The 20,173-nt window shown below is 37.4% G+C and overlaps 1 protein-coding gene across 2 annotated transcripts in view; it reads right to left on the bottom strand.

The window, feature by feature from the left end:
- The window catches only part of MAGI3 (membrane associated guanylate kinase, WW and PDZ domain containing 3), a 238,116-nt gene that overhangs the window by 100,010 nt on the left and 117,933 nt on the right, over positions 1–20,173 (bottom strand). For both annotated transcript variants that reach the window (XM_018045931.1, XM_018045932.1), the window contains exon 2: positions 11,295–11,411. In XM_018045931.1, the coding sequence (XP_017901420.1) occupies positions 11,295–11,411 (117 nt within the window). The remainder of the gene's footprint in view (positions 1–11,294; positions 11,412–20,173) is intronic.

The raw sequence follows: 20,173 nt of genomic DNA, 5'->3' as shown, positions 1-20,173 counted from the left end.
CGGAGAAAACAGGATAGGGTTGATCTCTCAACCCTACTGCAACTCAGTAAACGGAGCACTAGCAAAGCCAATAACAATCCCATGAAAACTATTAATACAATTTAGTCAATGTTATGTTCCTAATAGAAAATACTAGAGTAAATAAAATACTTCATCTTTAAAATTTTCTGTGAAAAGGTAGCTTGACAGAAAGGTACAGAGGGTTGAAGACACTGAATAATAAAGACAAGGCCAAAGGTACAATCAATAATTTTAAGACAAAGTACAAGTTCAAATTGAGAAAAGAGGCCAAATTGAGGTGAACAAGCATCATACACAGTAAAACAAAAGCAACATTCAGCTGTGTCTGTATATTCTTTGTTTACTTGCTGCTACTTGATGATACACAAGATTGGCTACAGAAAATGAAATGAGAACCAATGTCACTTCTCAGTTCAGTGACATCATTCTCCCACCTACTTACCTGCATTATTGAAACAAATGTTGCAAAACAGAATCTTCTCTCACTCTGATTTCACCTTTTTTTCTCTTTTAAATAAACAGTCCTTTGATGACAGAAGTTTTTCATTTTAATGTAGTCACATTTATCAATTGTTTCCTTTAGAGCTAATGGTTTTGTGTTCTGCTTTAGAAATCCTTTCCAAGGCCCTGGGGGTATTCTACATTCTTTTTTAAAAAGCATTACAGCTTTGCCTTTCACACCTAGTACTTTAATGTACTAGAGCTTTTTTTTTTTTTCCCCCGGTTTGATGGGAAGTAGTAGCCCAATTTCCTTTTTTCCCCCGAAATGTTTATTCAACCAGATTTATTGAAAAAAATCAGTATTTTCTCCTCTAATTGTCCATGGCACTCCTGTCACAGGAATCCTATACAGAAAGGCCCATATAAGACTGAGTGTCTACATCCCGTTTACCTACTGACCATCCTTGCACGTTTATCACAGTGTTGTAATTATTATACTGCTGTGATAAATCTTGAGATACAGCAGAAAAAGTTCACTTGTTTTTTTTCTATTCATAGCCTATCTATATAAATTCTAGAATCAGATAGGCTAAAAATGCTGAAGTTTTTATTAGATTGAATCTATTAATCAATTTGAGGAGAACTGAAATCTTTACCATATTGAGTCTTTACTCCATGAACAAGAAATCTCTGTCAAAATATTTAGGTCTTCCTTAATGTCCATTAATTTTACCTTATAGAGATCTTTACCCTTTATACTTAGAGATGAATTAAGTATTTCAACTCTTTTTATGCTATGTTTATGCTATACATGGTATTTTTCTATAAATTTTCATTTTTTAATTGTTGATAGTATGAAAGAATAAAATTATGGGAGCTGATTTGGTCACTTTACATAATTTATCTATAATAAAATTGACTGATTCTAATGGCATAATTTGCCTATAATGCAGTTCACTGATTCACATGAGAGATTCCATGGATTTGGGAACCATCACCCCCAAAAGTCTCCCTGCGCCCTTTTGCAGTCGCCCACCCTATGGCAGCCACTGACCTGCTGTCACTATAGTTCTGCCTTTAATAGATGCTCACACAAATGAAATCACACATTAATTTGATTTCAGTAGTGGTTTGTGTCTGGCTTCTTTCACTTTGCATGATGCTTTTGAGATTCATCCAGTTTGTTGTTCAATATCCTTTTATTACCGAGGGGTATTCCAATTCCACTGTATAGATACACCAAAATTTGATTATGCATTCACCACCGGTGGACATTCAGGCTGTTTCCAGATTTTAGATACTATATAAAAAGCTGCTGTACAAGTCTTTGTATAGATTTACATTTAAATTTATGTTGGGTTAATGCCTAAGAGTAGAGTTGCTGGGTCATATGAAAAGTGTATGCTTAACTTTCTAAGAAAAAGTCTGAAGTAGACATACTACTTTGCTTTCCCACAAACAATATATAAGAGCTATAGCTGTTTTACATTACTGTTTCCATGTAGGAATTCCTTTCTGGAGCTTCCTGACAGATTTACTTTTTCTAAATCCCAAGAAAAATGAGTTGAAAGGGAAAATGAAGAGGAAAAAATATACACTTCTACTGTGAGAATTAAAGCTTAATAATTTAACATAGAGATGCTACTGGTTTGAAAGAATCTATTGATATCAATTGAAAGCAAGAGCAGGAAACACTGAAAGCAGAATGAAACGTTACAGCTGACATTTCCAGGGACTAGGACAAAAGCATAGGGGAGAGCAGCAGTCACAATCTATCCATCAGTCTTACCTGCAGCTGTTCCCATGCTGCAAGTGTGGGGTCAGGGCTCTGATGATAATAGTGGGTTGTTCTTACAAATATAACACTGAAGGCCAGATAAGACCCTAAGCTGGCAGCTTCAACATGATTCGGTGTAATGTTTTTAACATTGGGCAGGGCATCTGAATGTTACCTGAACACTATTCAACAATGTTCCTGATATTTTCCTCCATCTGATATTTGCTACAAGTTGCAGAGCTTTGTAAATAAGAGAAGTGCAAGAAGTGAATGCTGTTGTAGAACACTTCAGCCTGAAATCAGAAACTAGTCTACAATCTGAAGTAAAAGCAACATAGACTTCAGTGGCAAAAACAATCGGGGCAAGAAAACAAGTACTCTCAGCATTAAAAAAGGAAACAAGCTTATATGAATGATCAGTGCAAAATGAAATATTTTTTCCTACCTTTGAATATTTGTTACCAAAGATGAAGGTGATCAGATAATGCAACTGATACTTTATGTGCTTCAAATTTTCATTTCAGGAGTGCAAAATTCAAATCTTAAATATGTGTACTAGTATCTTTCAAACTTTTAGATGATTTTTATTTGGCATTTATTTTGTGTTAGTGTTCATTCTTTTAAGACTTTTTTTGTTAGCAAATGCCTGTATCAGGCTGAGACCATTTAAAAATGTTATCAAAATCTTGTTATATTAATTTTTAATAATATTAAACCATTTGATTTCATGCTGTCATTTTCTCTCTTTAAGCACTTGGTACACTCAGGAGAAACCATCCCACACCTCAGTGTTCAGAGCCATTATTACTGCTCTAATGGTCAAGTGTAGCAGTCACTAGGGTTCGCAAGCTATTTGGCTCAACTGGTACTTCGTCACAATCAGCCACAGGTTATACTAAGATTAAATGACGACATCACTTGTCACAAATTATCAGCAACCTGCTTCCCGCGGGAAGGAATTTGTCTCTGTGCTCAAGCCCAAGTACACATCCCAGAGCAATCTTAAAACCCCTGGGACTGCTACCAGTACCAATCCTATAACAGCCAGGGTCCAAGCAGGAGGAAGAAACTAGATGGTAACTGGAACAAGGACAACCTAACGTAAAGAATTATTAACTACTTATAAAGAGTTAACTAAGGCGGAAGGAAAGAGAATTCTAAAGAGTATCATCCTAGAGTTGAACAAGAATACCCAAGTAAGGAAAAAACTTGGAAGAAAGAGATGCTCTCAAAGTCTGAGATTCAGACCTTTTTGGAGAAGGTGCATAGCAGCCCACTGGATGGTAGAGAAGTTTGCTGGGTTGCCTTGGGACAGAGCTGGTTCACTATCAGTGAGTTGAGGCTAGTGGGCAGGGTCTGCTGGAGTACCAATAAAATTCACCAGCAAACTGCTTTGAGTGGAAGGGACATGCAGCAGGGTGTTTTGGACTTACTAGAAAATCAGCTGGGAAACTGGCTGGGCTTGCTGGAAACCCACTGGAAAAATATTTGCAAGAGATTTTGCTGAAATCTGGGGAGCCTGCTGGGTTCCCCACAGAACTCATCAGGAAACTGTGAAGAACTCAGCTGGCACATTGGTGGAATTTATGAAGCACCTATGTGAGCCTGTTCCTGGACTCACTGCTGGGACTCCCCCTACTCCTACCCCTCACTCCCCTCCCTACCCCACCCATGTGTACCACTGAACTTGCCCCTGGGTAGCTGATTGCTAGAGTGCTGCTGAAACTGAGTATCTTTTGGCAGGCAGAAGCAAAAAGAAAAAGGCACACTGAAGCCAGGAAAAGAAGACTTTTTTCCTCCAGTATCCTTCCTACACCTTCTACTGATAAAGCTCAACGTTGTTCCAGATGGTAAGGAGAAAATGTGACAACATCATAAGTAGGCAAAAAGAGTAGATTTGAAGCCAAGAGGCTGTGAGTAATAAACTGGCAGACTAGTTTTCTGAGAGATTACATCATGAACTCAAGTTGAATTTTTGTCAAATGTTTTTTCAGCACCTACGGAGAAGATCATATGGCTTTTCTAATCTTCACGTTACACCAACCTTGCATTCCTGGGACAAATCTCACTTGGTCAAAATGTGTTATCCTTTTTCTATATTACCATGTACTGATTTGCTAAAATAAAGGATTTTGAGCCTATGTTCATGAAAAATTTTGGTCTAATACTCTTAATGTTTTCATCTGGCTTTAGAATCAGGATAATGCTCAGATCATGGAGTGAGATTGGGAAATGGTCTAATTTTCAGAAGAAGCTGTATAGAATTGGCATTATTTCTTCTTTAAATATTTGGAACAATTTACCAGTACCATCTGGGCCTGAAGTTTTCTCTACGAGAAAATTAAAAACTACAAATTTCATTTCTTTAATAGATACAAGGCTGTTCAGTTCTTCTATTTCTTCCTGAGTGAGCGTTGGTAATTTTTGTCTTCCAAGGGATGTATACATTTCATATGAATTGTTGAGTTTACTGGCATAAGTAGTTTAGAAAATTCCTTATTATCCACTTAACCTCTGTAGGATTTTCAGTGGTACTCTCTCTCATTCCCAATGTTTATCACTTCTATTAATCTTTAAGAAGCAGCTCTGACTCTCACAGATTTCTCTCTATTGTTTCTCTATTTTCTAGTTTATTGATTTCTGCTTTTTATTATTTCCTTCCTGCTACTTAATTTGGGTTTACTTTGTTCTTAAGGTAGAAATTTAGATCATCGATAGAGATCTTTATTATTTTCTAATGTAAGTATTCATTACTATAAATTTCCCTCTAAATACTGCTCTAGCAACACCCCACAAATGGATATACTGCAGTGAAATGTGTGATACTTTGTAATTTTTCCTGTGGCTTATTCTTTAACTCACAAGTCAGTCAGAAGTGTAGCAATTTAATTTCCAAATATTTGGAGATATCTTTCTGTAAATGATTTCTAATTTAATTCCATTAGGATCAGAGAACATATTTTACATGACTGAAATCCTCTTAAATGTACTGAATCTTGCTTAATGGTCCAGAATATGATCTATATTTGTATATGTCCCTTGTGCACTAAAGAATGTATAATCTTGTGTTGTTTGATGGCATGCTCTAACAAGTAACAGTTAGGTCAAGTTGGCTGAAAGTGTTATTCATGTTATAATCTCGTTGATTTTTTGCTTACTTTTTCTAAAGCAGGTATTGATATCTTGAATGTAATTATGAAGTTTTCCATTTTAGTTCTCATTCTGATATCATTTCCATTCCATCTGAAGAATTTTCTTTACTATTTTTTATAGTACAAGTCTACTGGAGAAAAATCCCCTCATCCTTTTTTTTGTCTCAAAAATTTATTTTTTTTAATTTTTAAGAATATTTTTACTGTATACACATCTAGGTTGGCATCTTTTTCCTTCCAGCATTTTGAAGATAACATTTGATTGGCTTCCAGCTTGTACTTTCTGTTGATATCTGTAGTCAATCTACATTCCCTTAAATGATCTCTTTTTCTGTCTGCCTTTCATATTTTCTCTTTATCACTGGTTTTCAGCAATTAGATTACGATGTACACTGACTTTTTAAAAAATGTTTCTACTGCTTGAGGTTTGTTGATACTCTTAGATCTACTGGTTTATAGTTTTCACTGAACCTGGAATGTATGGATATGAGAGTAGGACTGTGAGGAAAGCTGAGTGCCGAAGAATTGATGCTTTTGAACTGTGGTGTTGGAGAAGACTCTTGAGAGTCCCTTGGACTGCAAGGAGATCCAACCAGTCCATTCTGAAGCAGATCAACCCTGGGTGTTCTTTGGAAGGAATGATGCTGAAGCTGAAACTCCAGTACTTTGGCCACCTCATGCGAAGAGTTGACTCATTGGAAAAGACTCTGATGCTGGGAGGGATTGGAGACAGGATGAAAAGGGGACGACAGAGGATGAGATGGCTGCATGGCATCACCGACTTGATGGATGTGAGTTTGAGTGAACTCCAGGAGATGGTGATGGATAGGGAGGCCCGGTGTGCTGCGATTCTTGGGGTCGCAGAGAGTCGGACACGACTGAGCGACTGAACTGAACTGAACTGAACCTGGAAACATTTCGGCCACTATTTTTTCAAGTATTTGTTCTGCTTCCCCCACTTTGGCTTGATAGCATGCCATAGGTTGATATGAAGAGATCCGTTACAGTCCTGTTCTGTCTGTTCTCCAAGGTCTGAAAACAGATGTTATAGACATCTTGCCCAATTATTTACGATAAGAGGGTAGACCCAGTATGAGGAGGTGCTTTGTGGCAAAAGTAGAACTGTCCCTGTCTCTCTCACTGTTTGATTGCTTTTTAAAAGTTCACTTTTGTATTCTGTTTCCTCTCCATGTTTCTGTTTGATTAATTTATAGTGTTAGGTCTTCCAGTTCACCAATCTTTTCTGTTGCAGTTTCTAATCTGCTAGGTTAAACTCATCCAGTGAGTTTTTGAAGTTCCATATAGTTCCTTTTAAAAATGTGTATCTTGTTTTCTCTTCATTCTGTTCATTTTGTCCTTTAAATCCTTGAGCATATTTATGAGATAACTTTAAAATTTTTGATATGGTCATTATCTGTGTCATTTCTGTGTTTTTTTTTCTTTAATCAGCTCACTTTTCTTTTAATTATGGGTCACATTTTTTTTGTTTTTATGCCTAGTAATTTTTTATTAGACACTAGACATTAGGAATATGATGTTATTCAGTGTCTAGATTTTTTTTGTCTTCCTTTAAAGAATTCTTATCTTTCCCCCTTTCCCTCCCTCTCTTCCTTTATTTTTGCTAACTAGATAAGTTACATGCATATTCACTCGATCCTTCTGGGACTTTTTAAATTAAACTTTGTTAAAGTGGGTCTAAATCTATGGGCTCTTTAACACTACTAGTAAGCCATGACCCTTATGGGGTCTCTCCACGCAGGTTGGTTAGAACTCAAATTACTCTTGGCCCTGTATAAGCTCTGGGAATTGTTAACCTTACAGCTCACAGAGAGTTCTTTGCCTGCTTTGTGAAGTCACGTTCTCAGCTTAGTATTCAGCAATAAATCGAAGAAGGCACATATGCAGTTTGCCTGAGCTTTCTTTATATCTCTTCCTCTCTGATACCCAGCCCTGCAAATTCCTAACATCTCAGAATTCTTGAACACATTATTTCTGTACCCTTAACTCAGAGTCTGCTAAACTCAGCCGAGGCTCTTCCTCCCTGTGTTATAGCCTCAAAAGTGCCTCCAAGCAGAAAGCTGACGAAATTACAGGATTCTTTTGTGTGCAATCTCCTTCCTATTCCCTTTGGGATCACAGCTGTGCTCTGCGAAATGCCTGACAACAGTAGCAGTCTCTATCATTAATTTCGCTGTTTAAATTGTCTCAGGTTTTGTCAGTGGGCACCCCTACTAGGTGTCTTTTCTCCTAAATGTTCCTCTGATATGTTCCCAAAATTTTTTAAACATACTTTCCAGTACAACTGGACGTTCCAACCTCACCTTGCACTTTCCCTACTTTAGGCTAGGAATCAGAATTTTCTCCAGAAAGACCTGGTATCTTTTAGTAAAGAATCACATTTAGAGACCAGATGTGACCATCCAATTTGCTAACTGCTACTGATGCATAAGGGTTTCTAGATTCTTGGAAGGGTTTTAGACAGTTCAATTTGTAAGTCAGAAGTTCCTATTAGGATCTGAAATGACTATAGCTGTTTGGAACTTATGAATTAAAACAAATAAACTACAGCTTCTTTCTAGGGCAAAATCTCACACTGGGGAGAAACTGCAAAACTAGGACAATAAATGTAAGTTAAAAAGAAGATTCAAGGAAAAGTGGCAGAGGGCAGCAGAAAGTACAAGTACATATTTTTATTAACTTGCTTTAACAAGGAAAGAGGAAGCTCTAGAGCTACGAAACTAAAAATGCTGCCCTGAGAAACCCCATATGGGCAAAATACCAAGTTACTTATAAGGGAATAAAGCTCAGATTGTGTTCAGATTTTTTTTTTTTTAAGAGCAATGCTTTATGCCAAAAGACTATTAGATAATTAAGACAGGGCAAGAAGTTATGAGCCAAAAATCTCATATCCATCCACACAAACTTTTAAAGTATAAAGATCACAGACAATTGATATAATGATTCTGTGAACCCTTCACGGAAATCTGGTAGAGAACAAGCTTCAGACAACCAGAATTATTGAAGAAATGACAACATAGGGTTGGTAGTTTGGTTAAACATGTATCTAAGCATAGAATGGAGAATAAATGACTATAAAGGGGAGAGTGCAGTACATAATGGTTGCTTGCATTACCAATATAGATACAGATCCAGGATCAAAAAACAGGGAGGATGTGGAAAGAATATGCAAAGGAGAGTAAGCTTGCTGATTACCTTATATTTGTGGGAATAAAAGATAGTGCCTCAGGTCAGATGATGGGAGAGGGAGAAGGAAGGATGAAGAAATGACTGTATAATTTTAGTATTGCTCATAGTAGGACCAAATAAAAAGGAGGAGGAACAAGCACTATATAAAGGTAGCCATTAGAATAAAGATATAACTCTTCCTAAAAAGAGAGATCAAATGAAATAGATTACACAGTGAAAGGGTTTTTTGTATAACAGACTTGTATATAGGAAAAATGGGGATTCCCAGGTGGTGCCAGTGGTGAAGAACCTGCCTGCCAGTGCAAGAGGCCCCTGGATCAGGAAGCTCCCCTAGAAGAGGGCATGGCCACCCACTCCAGTATTCATGCCTAGAGAATCCCACGGACTGAGTGGCCTGGCAGTCTACACTCCGTGGGGTCACAAAGAGTTGGACACGACTAAAGTGACGTAGCACTCACCCATGCATATAAGTAAAACAGGAAAACATGACAAAACGGGGGCTAAAGATATCACATCAATAAATATAAAGTTTCACACGGTTACAAAATACAAAAACATGACAAAACTGAGATGAAAGGTATTTGATCAAGTCAATAAATATGAAGTTTCACACTGGGTACAAAGTTCAACACTATTTATAAAACACAGATTCAGAGAGATAAAAGAATAGGAAGATTTATTCTTTTTGGCAGATTCTTTACCATCTGAGCCACCAGGTATGCAGAGTGAGATTCAGAAAGATAAAAGAATAAAAAGATTTATCAGGCAAATGCAAAAAAGGCAGGACTTGCAATTCTGAAACCTGATAAGGGAGATTTATAGGAGGATAGCATAGATAAGGGGTCATATTTTAAAACAAAAAATTTTATACCATGTTAAAAAGTCTAGACTTTTTAAAGTAATACTAATAAATAGGACCCTCTGACGGATAAACTACAGATAAGCAAGAATCAGACGTGCCCTAGGTATGAGTCACTATAGTTCAGTTTGTTTCTGTTACTTGTGTTTGCAAATAATTTCATTTTATATACTTCTATATATTTTATAAACCTCATAATACCATAGTGTCATTAACTTTAACCAGAAAAATGATTAAAAGTTTGAAATTAAAGTTTAAAAAACAAAAAAATCAGACGTATACTTTAAAGATGGACTAGACTGAGGTGACATGGAAGGCAGGGGATGCAGTTAGAACAGGGCAAGGGGACGAACACTGCTTGAGGATCTATTTCAGATCAAGTGGTTTGCAATTATACTCAAACTTTAATTCTAATAGCTATATGAAGCGAGCCTTATGACTTCATATTTTATACATGGAGATTCTGAAACCTTAGGAAGTTTAAGTAATCTGCCCAAGTGAACCAACTAGCATAAAGCTAGAATCAAGATTTTGAAGTCAGTTTTACTTAGTTCTTTGCAACTACATAATGGATGTGAGAGCTGGACTGTGAAGAAAGCTGAGCGTCGAAGAATTGATGCTTTTGAAGTGTGGTATTGGAGAAGACTCTTGAGAGTCCCTTGGACTGCAAGGAGATCCAACCAGTCCATTCTGAAGGAGATCAGCCCTGGGATTTCTTTGGAAAGAATGATACTAAAGCTGAAACTTCAGTACTTTGGCCACCTCATGTGAAGAGTTGACTGAAAAGACTCTGATGCTGGGAGGGATTGGGGGCAGGAGGAGAAGGGGACGACAGAGGATGAGATGGCTGGATGGCCATCACTGACTCGATGGATGTTGAGTCTGAATGAACTCCGGGAGTTGGTGATGGACAGGGAGGCCTGGCATGCTGAGATTCATGGGGTCACAAAAGTCGGACGTGACTGAGCAACTGAACTGAACGGCAAATTTTTGTTGTTGTCTAAAGTCTAAGCAAGAAAGAGGGAGAGTCTATGATAGTGCAGAGAGATAGGTATTTCAGAAGCATAATTAGGAAGGCTTGGTGATGAACTGGACATTGTGTAAGATTAAATAACAAGATAAAGATATAAAGAATTCCAGAGACAGTGTAAAAGCTAGTATCCACAAGGAGATACAAATACACTGAGAAGTAAAACACATCAGAATGTCCTTAGGCCCTTTTGTTTACTGCTTTTCTTCTTCCCCAGACCTACACTAATTAAACCAAGTTTACATGATTTATTATGTGCTTAAAAAAACAAAGCCAAAAACACAATTACAACAACAATCAGCCCCTATGGAAACTATTAAAACTGGAATGGATGCACCAACATCTAGGTAAAAAGTCAAAGGTGGCAGGCACTACACGCTTCCTCCTGTTTTCCTTTGGGGAAAGGGCAGATTTTAAAATCAGTAATATCCTAATAATTAATATGAAATGTTTGTTCTCAGTATACAAGCATGGAGAGCAAAAAAGTCTTAACTGCATAGGTTTTAGAAATTGATTTATAGGGGAAAAAAATCTAGTTAGCAACATGTACATTTATATCATTAAATTCTTAACGTCTAATGAATTTTTTGTAAGTCACAATATAGAATCTGCTTGTTTTTCTATGTTTAAAAACCAAACCCTTGAAAGTCCTCTGAAAAATTTTCTCTTTATCTAATTTTTGTTTCATTCCAGTGCCCCAACTTAATCTTCACAATTTCATATGAGATTCTCTAGAGAATTATTTCTAGGTATCTGATTAAATAAAGATATCTTGGCCACATTTCTTTGATTCTATCTTATACTTACATGGAATGGTCCTCAAGTAGAGATTATCTCTGATCACTTGCTGCAGTTTATGGTCAATTGATCCTTTCTGAAACTGAAGACTCAGGTAATGTCGCAAATCTTTATTAATGACTTTGCCTACAACAACACCAAAAAAAACACAAGACAAAATAAATAATTGTTAGGTCTACAGTTAAATATCAATGCTAGTTAATGATTACCCTTAAACCATTTAGCCATAAATAGGATAAAAGAAATCAGAGTATTTTACTCAAAATAACATAACTATACCAAACTATTATAGGTACTATAATTAAAATACACACCTATAATATACAATGTGGGCATAATTTTACATGGCAAGAGAGGGAGGAGGGATAGGTCAGAGAGCATGACAAATATCCAAGGTAATTTCATTCAATCCCATGACTTTAAGCACAATCCATAAACAGGTAAGTTTCAAATTCTTATCACCTCTCTCTCCCTGACCTAACTCCACCAGACTCCAAATGCATCAAACTCCTTCATCTATATTGCAGATAAATAAGTACCTCAAATTTCAGATGACCAAAACAGAACTCTTAATTCTATCCTCTCCCATTACATTTCTCTCCTCTAATCTTAGAAAATCACCTCCTCCGTCTTAGAAAATTACCACCATCCTGCTGAAGCTGAAGCTTTGGCCACCTCATGCAAACAGCTGAAGCTGAAGCTCCAATACTTTGGCCACCTCATGCAAACAGCTGATTAACTGGAAAAGACTCTGATGCTGGGAAAGATTGAAGGCAGAAGGAGGAGAAGGCGACAGAGGATGAGATGGTTGGATGGCATCACTGATTCAATGGACATGAACTAGGGCAAACTCTGGGAGATGGTGAGGGACAGGGAAGCCTGGCGTGCTGCAGTCCACTGAACAACAAGAACAACAATCCAATAGAACAAGCCCCAAACCTAGAAGTCAGCCTTAATTTCTTCTTTTTACTTCTATCCCTCAATGCAATTAATTAGCCATGTTTGTCAGTTCTCCAACACATATCCCGTAACTGCCTACTTCTCTCTATTTCCATTGCTACCACCCTAAGCTAATCCACCATGATTTCTCACCTGGAATTCTGCAAAAGCCTTCTAATCCATTCCCCTGTACCCATTTTTGGTTCCTCCTGCTTCCACCATTCCCAAAGAAGCCAGAATGAGATTTTAAAATGTAAGTGAGATAATCGCTACTCTGTTTAGAGCCACCTAATGACTTCTTGCTACTCTTGGAATATAATTCAAACTTCTAAACAGGGCCTAGCAAGCCCTACATGTTCCAGCTCTGATGATCTCGAACCCAAACTCATCCACCCTTGCCCCTCTCAAACTATGTTCCGCCCACAAGTCCATCTTTCTCATCTCTGATAGGCCAAATGGGTCCTATTCAGAACCTTCTGCCTGTCACTAGATGCAACAGGCATTCTCTGTCCATCTGTCTGCCTCCTAGATACCACGTAAATGAGTAAGAATGAAAGGTTTCTTCCTTATTTGTGGGGAAAATGGGAGATTAAAAAGAATAATATTAGGAGTATCAAAGAAATATTAGCAGAAAAATAGGGAGCTGCAGAAATCTGGTAGCAGTGAATTTGTAATAATGGTTGAACTTAAAATGATTACCAAAGCAATACAAACACTTTTCATTAGATAAAATTTCAGTAACTCAAAAAGAGCAACGCTAAAACAAAACAGATTATGTTACTGAATAAGAAATGACTAGTTGATTAAAATATACACTTTCCTTCAAACAATATAGTCATGGCCAAATTAGATGATTCAAAAGGTTACTACAGATCAGTTCATTCTTTCAACTGTTATTTCATAACATAGCATTTCTAATTCTCTCTTTTCTCACATAAATAAATATACATAACCTGTATGAGAGAGTACTAAAATAAGCAGAAAATCAGAGTGCTTCTAAAGTTTGGAGATAACATTCATGTTCTAAACTAATAAACACAAACCAAAAAGTCCCTGTTTCGCATTGTTAAAAATAGATACCGAGGAAGGGGGAAACCTTGCGATCAAAGAAGAAAACCTGAAGGATGTTTACAAGGATAACACTGAACAATCTGTGCTCTGAGGCTGCCTCTGTCAGGACACTTAGTGGCCCCACCAACCAAAGTCCAATTCAGATGGGTTCATATTATTTCATTTTTTAAATTATAGTACTTATTCATTGCTGGGTAGAAGAAAAACCCAATTCATAATCAGTACTCTACAGTCACATTGCTTATTGAACAAAACCATACCCAATCACGAGTTTATTAAGTATTTTGAAAACGAGGTAAAAAGTGTTTTGATCACATTGTAATAATCATTATACAAAAGCTTTGGTGGATTGTTACATAAGTGCTTGAAAGTGTTTAGTGATGTTTGTGGAGGTTTGGCTAGGGTTTTGACTAGACAGAGAATGAATCAGTTTTTTCAACCTAAAATAAATTATATAGACTTCAAAACCTGCTATCCAACATATTTTCAAAAATAGATTTAATCTAGATAAAGGATAATGCCTGTGTTATTAAAGAAGACAATCTGAGTAAACATTTTTTAAATTCAAGGTTTAAAAACGTTTTTGAAGCTTTACTATAAAATATGGCATGACTCAGAGACAAAACTATAAAATGCTAAAAACTCACATTGAGTTTTAATCTACCAATCTATAAAAACAACAGCCACTGAATTAGATGTAATTAAAGACAAAACCATAATAAAAATTATCAATCACAAATTACAGCATGAGGGGCTCTCAACAGGGGAAATGAATTCAATTCCTGTTTCAAGGGCCCACAAAATCTTAAGACTGAGAGAATCTGTAAAGCAGAAAGAGTTAAAGAATGACAGCTAGATTTATCAGAGTAAGAACTGCTTCCTAATCTTCACCCTCAACCTCTACGGGGACTCTGGATGCAACACTGGGTTGAACAGTTGCAAAGAAAAGGGTGAAGTACAATTTCATAAATGGGATATTTTGTTTAAAGTATGAAAACTATTCAAAGATGTCATCACATTTCTCTGATGTTGGGAAAAAATATTACAAACATCAATAAAATGTCAATGATAAAAGATTAACTAATTATATAGATTGGCATTCTTTAAAATTAATAATAATTAATAATAAAATATATTGGATATAGCAGTCATCGTGAATGGCCTTATTTCAAGAAACCAAAAAAACTTTTGTTAAGGGGATGGAATATTACACTTCCCTCTTTGATGTAGTTCCAGGAAATTTGTTTTGTTTTGTTTTTTTAAAGTACAAATATCCTAAATAGGCAGGTGACTATGGAATTACCACAAGGCTAACAGAAACATTAGCTCACAGAGACAATGGAGAAATTATCTATATTACTGAATTGTATATGAACTTCTGCCTTTTGTTTTAAGAAAGTTTCACAACTTGTCATTTCAAGAGTATGAAAAACATCTATTTGGGATTAATGCAGTTAAACAAATGAGAAAAAAAGACTGTTCATAATTGCATTTTTACTCAGCCTTTGCTTCAAAGTGTTAAGATTATTCTTTGACTTTTAAGTGACTTATAAGTCAAATTGATTTATGAAACTTAAAAAACAGATCTATAAATCTTACAAATACAGCTTAGGAGAGGAAAAGTCTATAACTGAACTCTCAATCACATGAATAAATCCATAATCAAAAGAACTCATGACTCAAATTCATACTTTATGAATATATGCCATTTAATATTCACTACCATTACTCTTTAGGGGGCTTCCCTGATGGCTCAGTTGGTAAAGAATCTGCCTGCAATGCAGGAGACCCCCGTTCAATTCCTGGGTTGGGAAGATCCGCTGGAGAAGGGATAGGCTACTCACTCCAGTATTCTTGGGCTTCTTCCCTTGTGGCTCAGCTGGTTAAGAATATGCTCACAATGCGGGAGATCTGGGCTTGATCCCTGGGTTGGGAAGATCACCTGGAGAAGGGAAAGGCTACCCACTCCAGCATTTTGGCCTGGAGAATTCCATGGACTGTATTAGTCCACGGGGTCACAAAGAGTCCAGACATGACTGAGTGACTTTCACTTTTACTTTCTTCACTCTTTAAGGAATCAGTGTTATTGGTCATTGGTTATTATTTAGGTAAACACTGTGGCATGCTGGCATAGGCCATGCAAGCAGCTATAAACCAGTTCAATTGCCAACATCTTACTGTCTTCTCCATAAAGATTGTCTAGGAGACTTTGTCAATCACTTGCCAAAGTCAAGATATGAGAATTCTTTACTACTGTCTAATCCAGTAGTAATTATACAATTGAAAAGAAGAAAGAAATGAGGTCAGTTTGGCAGGTCTATTTCTTATATATTTGAGTTGATTCATGGAGATCATCCCATTCTTCTCTAAACACTTCCAATATTTTATTAATTTTATTGTTTACAATCTCTTCAAATGTTGTCAGAGCTTAAAGTCAAGGAAGTAGACTTGCATTTTCACAATCTAAGCCTTTTTGGAAACTGGAACATTTGTCTCGCTTCAGTCTCTTGGTACTTCCCACATTCATGGTTTCATAAAGAATACTGACAATAACCCTGAGATCACATCTGAGAGTCCCTTTAACTCCTGGGAGGGCAACTCAACTATGTCTTGAAAATTTAGTTTCATTTAAAGTGAATGATATGTTCATGATCTCTTCATCTTGCTAAAATTTAGTTTTCCTCACTTGAAGTTGTTTATCTTTTACTGTTGGAAAAGTAATTCTTCAAGTTCAAGACTACAGACACAAAGTAGAATGACATAGAACTGATTTCTGCCTATAAAGAACTACCAATAACCTCTTCTCACAGTAAGCCTATCTGTTCCTTCTCATTGCTCTTGCTCCAAACACAAAATTAAAAGCTCTTTGAGCTCTCCAAAGTATCTAAACTCCTTTTGAGCTTTGGCAATTCAGGAAATTCTTCAATGTTTCTTGGTCTACTTAGCACTCTACAAATGTGATTATGTGTTCCATCTAATTATTAATCATATACATCTTTTTAAAATCTTGAGCTGCTCAGAACATCCTTTGTACTTATAAGAATCTCATCACATAACTTATCTTTTAGAAATTGCTAGTCTTAGAATCACACCTATAGATGCCATAAACTTAAAAAAATCTGTTTTCCTCAGAGGCAAAGTACGGGCATAACCATGTCACACTCATCTTCTTTACTGTGCTGACTGTAAGATAGCCTGGTGAAATTCTCCAAACAGTTCAATCCAACTAGCTCAACACAAATGATGTTACTCAGTAGTCACTTCCCATTAGATGCAGATTCAAGAGCAAAGCATTTCATTGCTTCCTCTACCTCCTAAGCTCTATGAAATCAATGAAAAAGACACATATAAGCTTAATTCCAAACTGGATCCTTGGTTAAAGTCAGGCATTTTCTAAGATAAAATGAGCCAAACTGCAGTCCACTTGTTTGTGAAACTGTAATCTTCTCTAGACAATCAGTATCTATACATTTCATAGTAATACACCTTCTATAGCACAAAAGTTATTAAAAAATATCTTATGCAGTTATTAAACATAGAAGTTTTTCAGCTATCTTAAGGGCAAAGCCGTGGTTTTACAGATTTAATCCCAGGATCAAGCACATAGAATGTGTGAACCAGCTTAATTTTATATTTTTTATTGTTTATTTCACGCTCTCCACCATCAAATACATGAAATTTTAGAATACTCAACTAATAGAGTATTCAGTAGTCTATACAAAACTTTACTTCAAACTGTGCTTCTTAAATAATGAAATTAACTTTATTTGGACTCTCTCAAAATGCTAAAGTAAATTCTTCACTGATACAGCAAGCTCCATGTCTTTAAAAGCAAGTTTTAATGATAGTTTTTAATGCCAATTCCTCAAATTATTTTCTTTGTTAATGTGTTTAAATGTGTTCATAAAATGGTATCTAGCTATCCTGAAATACAAAATGAGGCTAAATTTTTAAAAGTCTACTGTCTTCTAGTTCCACCAGGGATAGCAAGTCTAGAGGTGGGGGAAAAAAACCCAAACCCTTTTTCTGCTTTTTCTGAATGGAAGATGTAAGAATGAAAAGAAAATGAGAAACAGGGAACAATGATGACTAGGACTGCTATTTTATATTGATCATTATGATACTGTACATACATGCTTCCCTCTCCCGTGGTGGCTCAGCTGGTAAAGAATCCACCTGCAATGCAGGAGACCTGGGTCCCATCCCTGGGCTGGGCAGACCCCCTGGAGACGGGAACGGCTACCCGCTCCAGTGTTCTGGCCTGGAGAATTCCACGGACTGTACAGACCACGGGCCACAAAGAACTGGCTATGACTGAGCAACCCGCACTCTCACATGGAGGTATACGCTTTCACTGAGGCCTCATGAAAATTTTAAGGAATGTTATTATTATTACTATTTTATAGGTAGGGAGCGGAGGTATATAGAGAAGTGACTTGGCCAAGGTTGTATCACTCGAAGTAGCCAAGCTGGGATCTGAACCCAGTTAATCTGGCTCTAGAATCTGAACAATAAGCACTGTGCTAGAATACCTCTCTCCCTCCCTTTTTTTCCATTCATCCACCTACCTACCTATCTTTTGCTGAATTTTTTCTCGTGTATAAAGATATAAGAATACAAGCTTAGAAAACGGTCTTTCATAAGAGCTCACTTTTCCTAAAACAGACACATTTATTGTGTAAAAAAAAAAAAAAAAAAGATTTACTGAGCCCTGAGATTTCCTAAAGCTCTTAGGGGTAAGGCGCTGAATGAGAGTGCACCCAAAGGAACTAAACGTCTCACAGGGATGATGAACACTGAGAAAGAAATTTCAGACGTGAGAGCATTATGGCTGAGCCACTGTGGGAATCTAGAGCCTAGATCCTAAGTCTAGGGAATCTCCAAAGATGTCACTGAGGAATTGCACTGGGGCTGAAAACCGAAGGATAAATAGGAGACGACTAAATTTTAAAAAAGGAGGGGGGTGTTGGTAGAGTGAGTGGTACATGTGAAGGCATTTACTTGAGGTGGGAAAGAACACAGTGCTGACAGGAACTGAGACAAATCCAGTATAGCTGGTTCTTAGAAAGTGAGGAAGAGCTCACACAAGCTGAGACAAGAGTTCCAAGGGCCAGCGGGTTGAACAGAACCTTGTAACAGTAACTTAAAAGAACTTCAACTAACTGAGGTATGACACCTAGGCCCTTCATAATTGCTATAAGCCAACAACTTGCAGATATATTCTTACTGGCCACATCCACATTTCATACTTGTGTCCAAATGCCACCTTGTTATTTCTATTATCCGTGAGAGCATATTCACAATTATAAACTTGGGTGATCCTTACCAATATAACTGTTTACGTATGCCACTCTCATTACAGGCAAGTGGAACCTAATGCATTTTTAAAATAATTTGTATAACTAAATTTTTATTCTGTCCCAGATTTGAAAAGCACTAGATCTTCTGGAGAACCTCTCCTGAGCCACTTCAGTGTTCTGGCCCGTTTTCAGAACCCTTCTGAGTTACAGTATGAAAAAACACAGACTGACGAGATCAAGCAGTGTTGCTGTCTTCTGCAGAACCTGCTTCCACCTCAGTAGTTAGAAAAAGTCTCCCACTCACAGAGGGCACATTCTTTTTTTCCTCAGCCTTTTAAGATACTATTGACATATATGTAAGTTTAAGGTATACATGTGGCCATCTGATGCGTGTATATGGGCACTAAGTCACTTCAGTCATGTCTGACTCTTTTCATCCCTATGGACTGTAGCCCACCAGGCTCTTCTGTCCAAGGGATTCTCCAGGTGAGAATACTGGAGTGGGCTGCCATGACCTCCTCCAGGGGATCTTTCCATCCGAGGGATAGAACCCACATCTCTTACATCTTCTGCACTGGCAGGCAGGTTCTCTACCACTAGCACCACCTGGGAAACGTGATGCATATATATATTGCTAGACAATTACCATAACAAGGTTAGTCTGCAACCCCACTTTTTCACATACTTACCATTTAATGAGTGCACAGTGATAATATTTAATATAACAACTGTGACACATGTAATCTGGTATTACAGTCATCACGCTGTACATTAAAACCCCAGAACTTAGTGACCTTGCTGCTGCTAAGTCGCTTCAGTCGTGTCCGACTCTGTGCGACCCCATAGACGGCAGCCCACCAGACTCCTCCATCCCTGGGATTCTCCAGGCAAGAACACTGCAGTGGGTTGCCATTTCCTTCTCCAATGCATGAAAGTGAAAAATGAAAGTGAAGTCGCTTAGTCGTGTCTGACTCCTAGTGACCCCATGGACTGCAACCTACCAGGCTCCTCTGTCCATGGGATTTTCCAGGCAAGAGTAGTGGAGTGGGCTGCCATTGCCTTCTTCACTTAGCCACCTTAGGGCTGTATGTTTGTACCCTTTGACCAACATCTCCCCATTTTCCCTATATCCAGCCCCTGAAAACCACCATTCTTCTCTTTATTTCTATGAGAATATGAGTTTCTGTTTCTATCTCTATTACATTCTACACATAAATGAGAAGATACAGTTTTGTCTTCATCTGCTGGAGGTCTCATTCTTTGTCTGTATTACAAGCTAGGGCAGGAGTACACATTAAAATGGGAATGTCCATTCTCCACTGGTTCCTGGAAGCAGTCCTCATAAGCACATTGGTCAGAATTCATCTACTGCCCTGGGTCCTACATCACTGACAGTTTAACATCAAGTTTGCTGCTGCACACTTGGTCCTTGCCCAGCACACCCTAGAAAAGTTTTCTTTTCTCCCTCCCTTTCTTTCCTTCCTTCCTTGATTATTATTTTTAATGCATTTACCATCAGAAGAACCGGGAGCACAGCTAAAGAAAGAACTCTTTGGTTTGCTGCTGCTGCTGCTGCTG

The sequence above is a fragment of the Capra hircus genome, chromosome 3, assembly GCF_001704415.2.
Source record: "Capra hircus breed San Clemente chromosome 3, ASM170441v1, whole genome shotgun sequence".
Taxonomy (NCBI): Eukaryota; Metazoa; Chordata; class Mammalia; order Artiodactyla; family Bovidae; genus Capra; species Capra hircus.
Note: the sequence above shows the minus strand (reverse complement) of the source record. Positions and strands in the feature narration are given on the sequence as shown.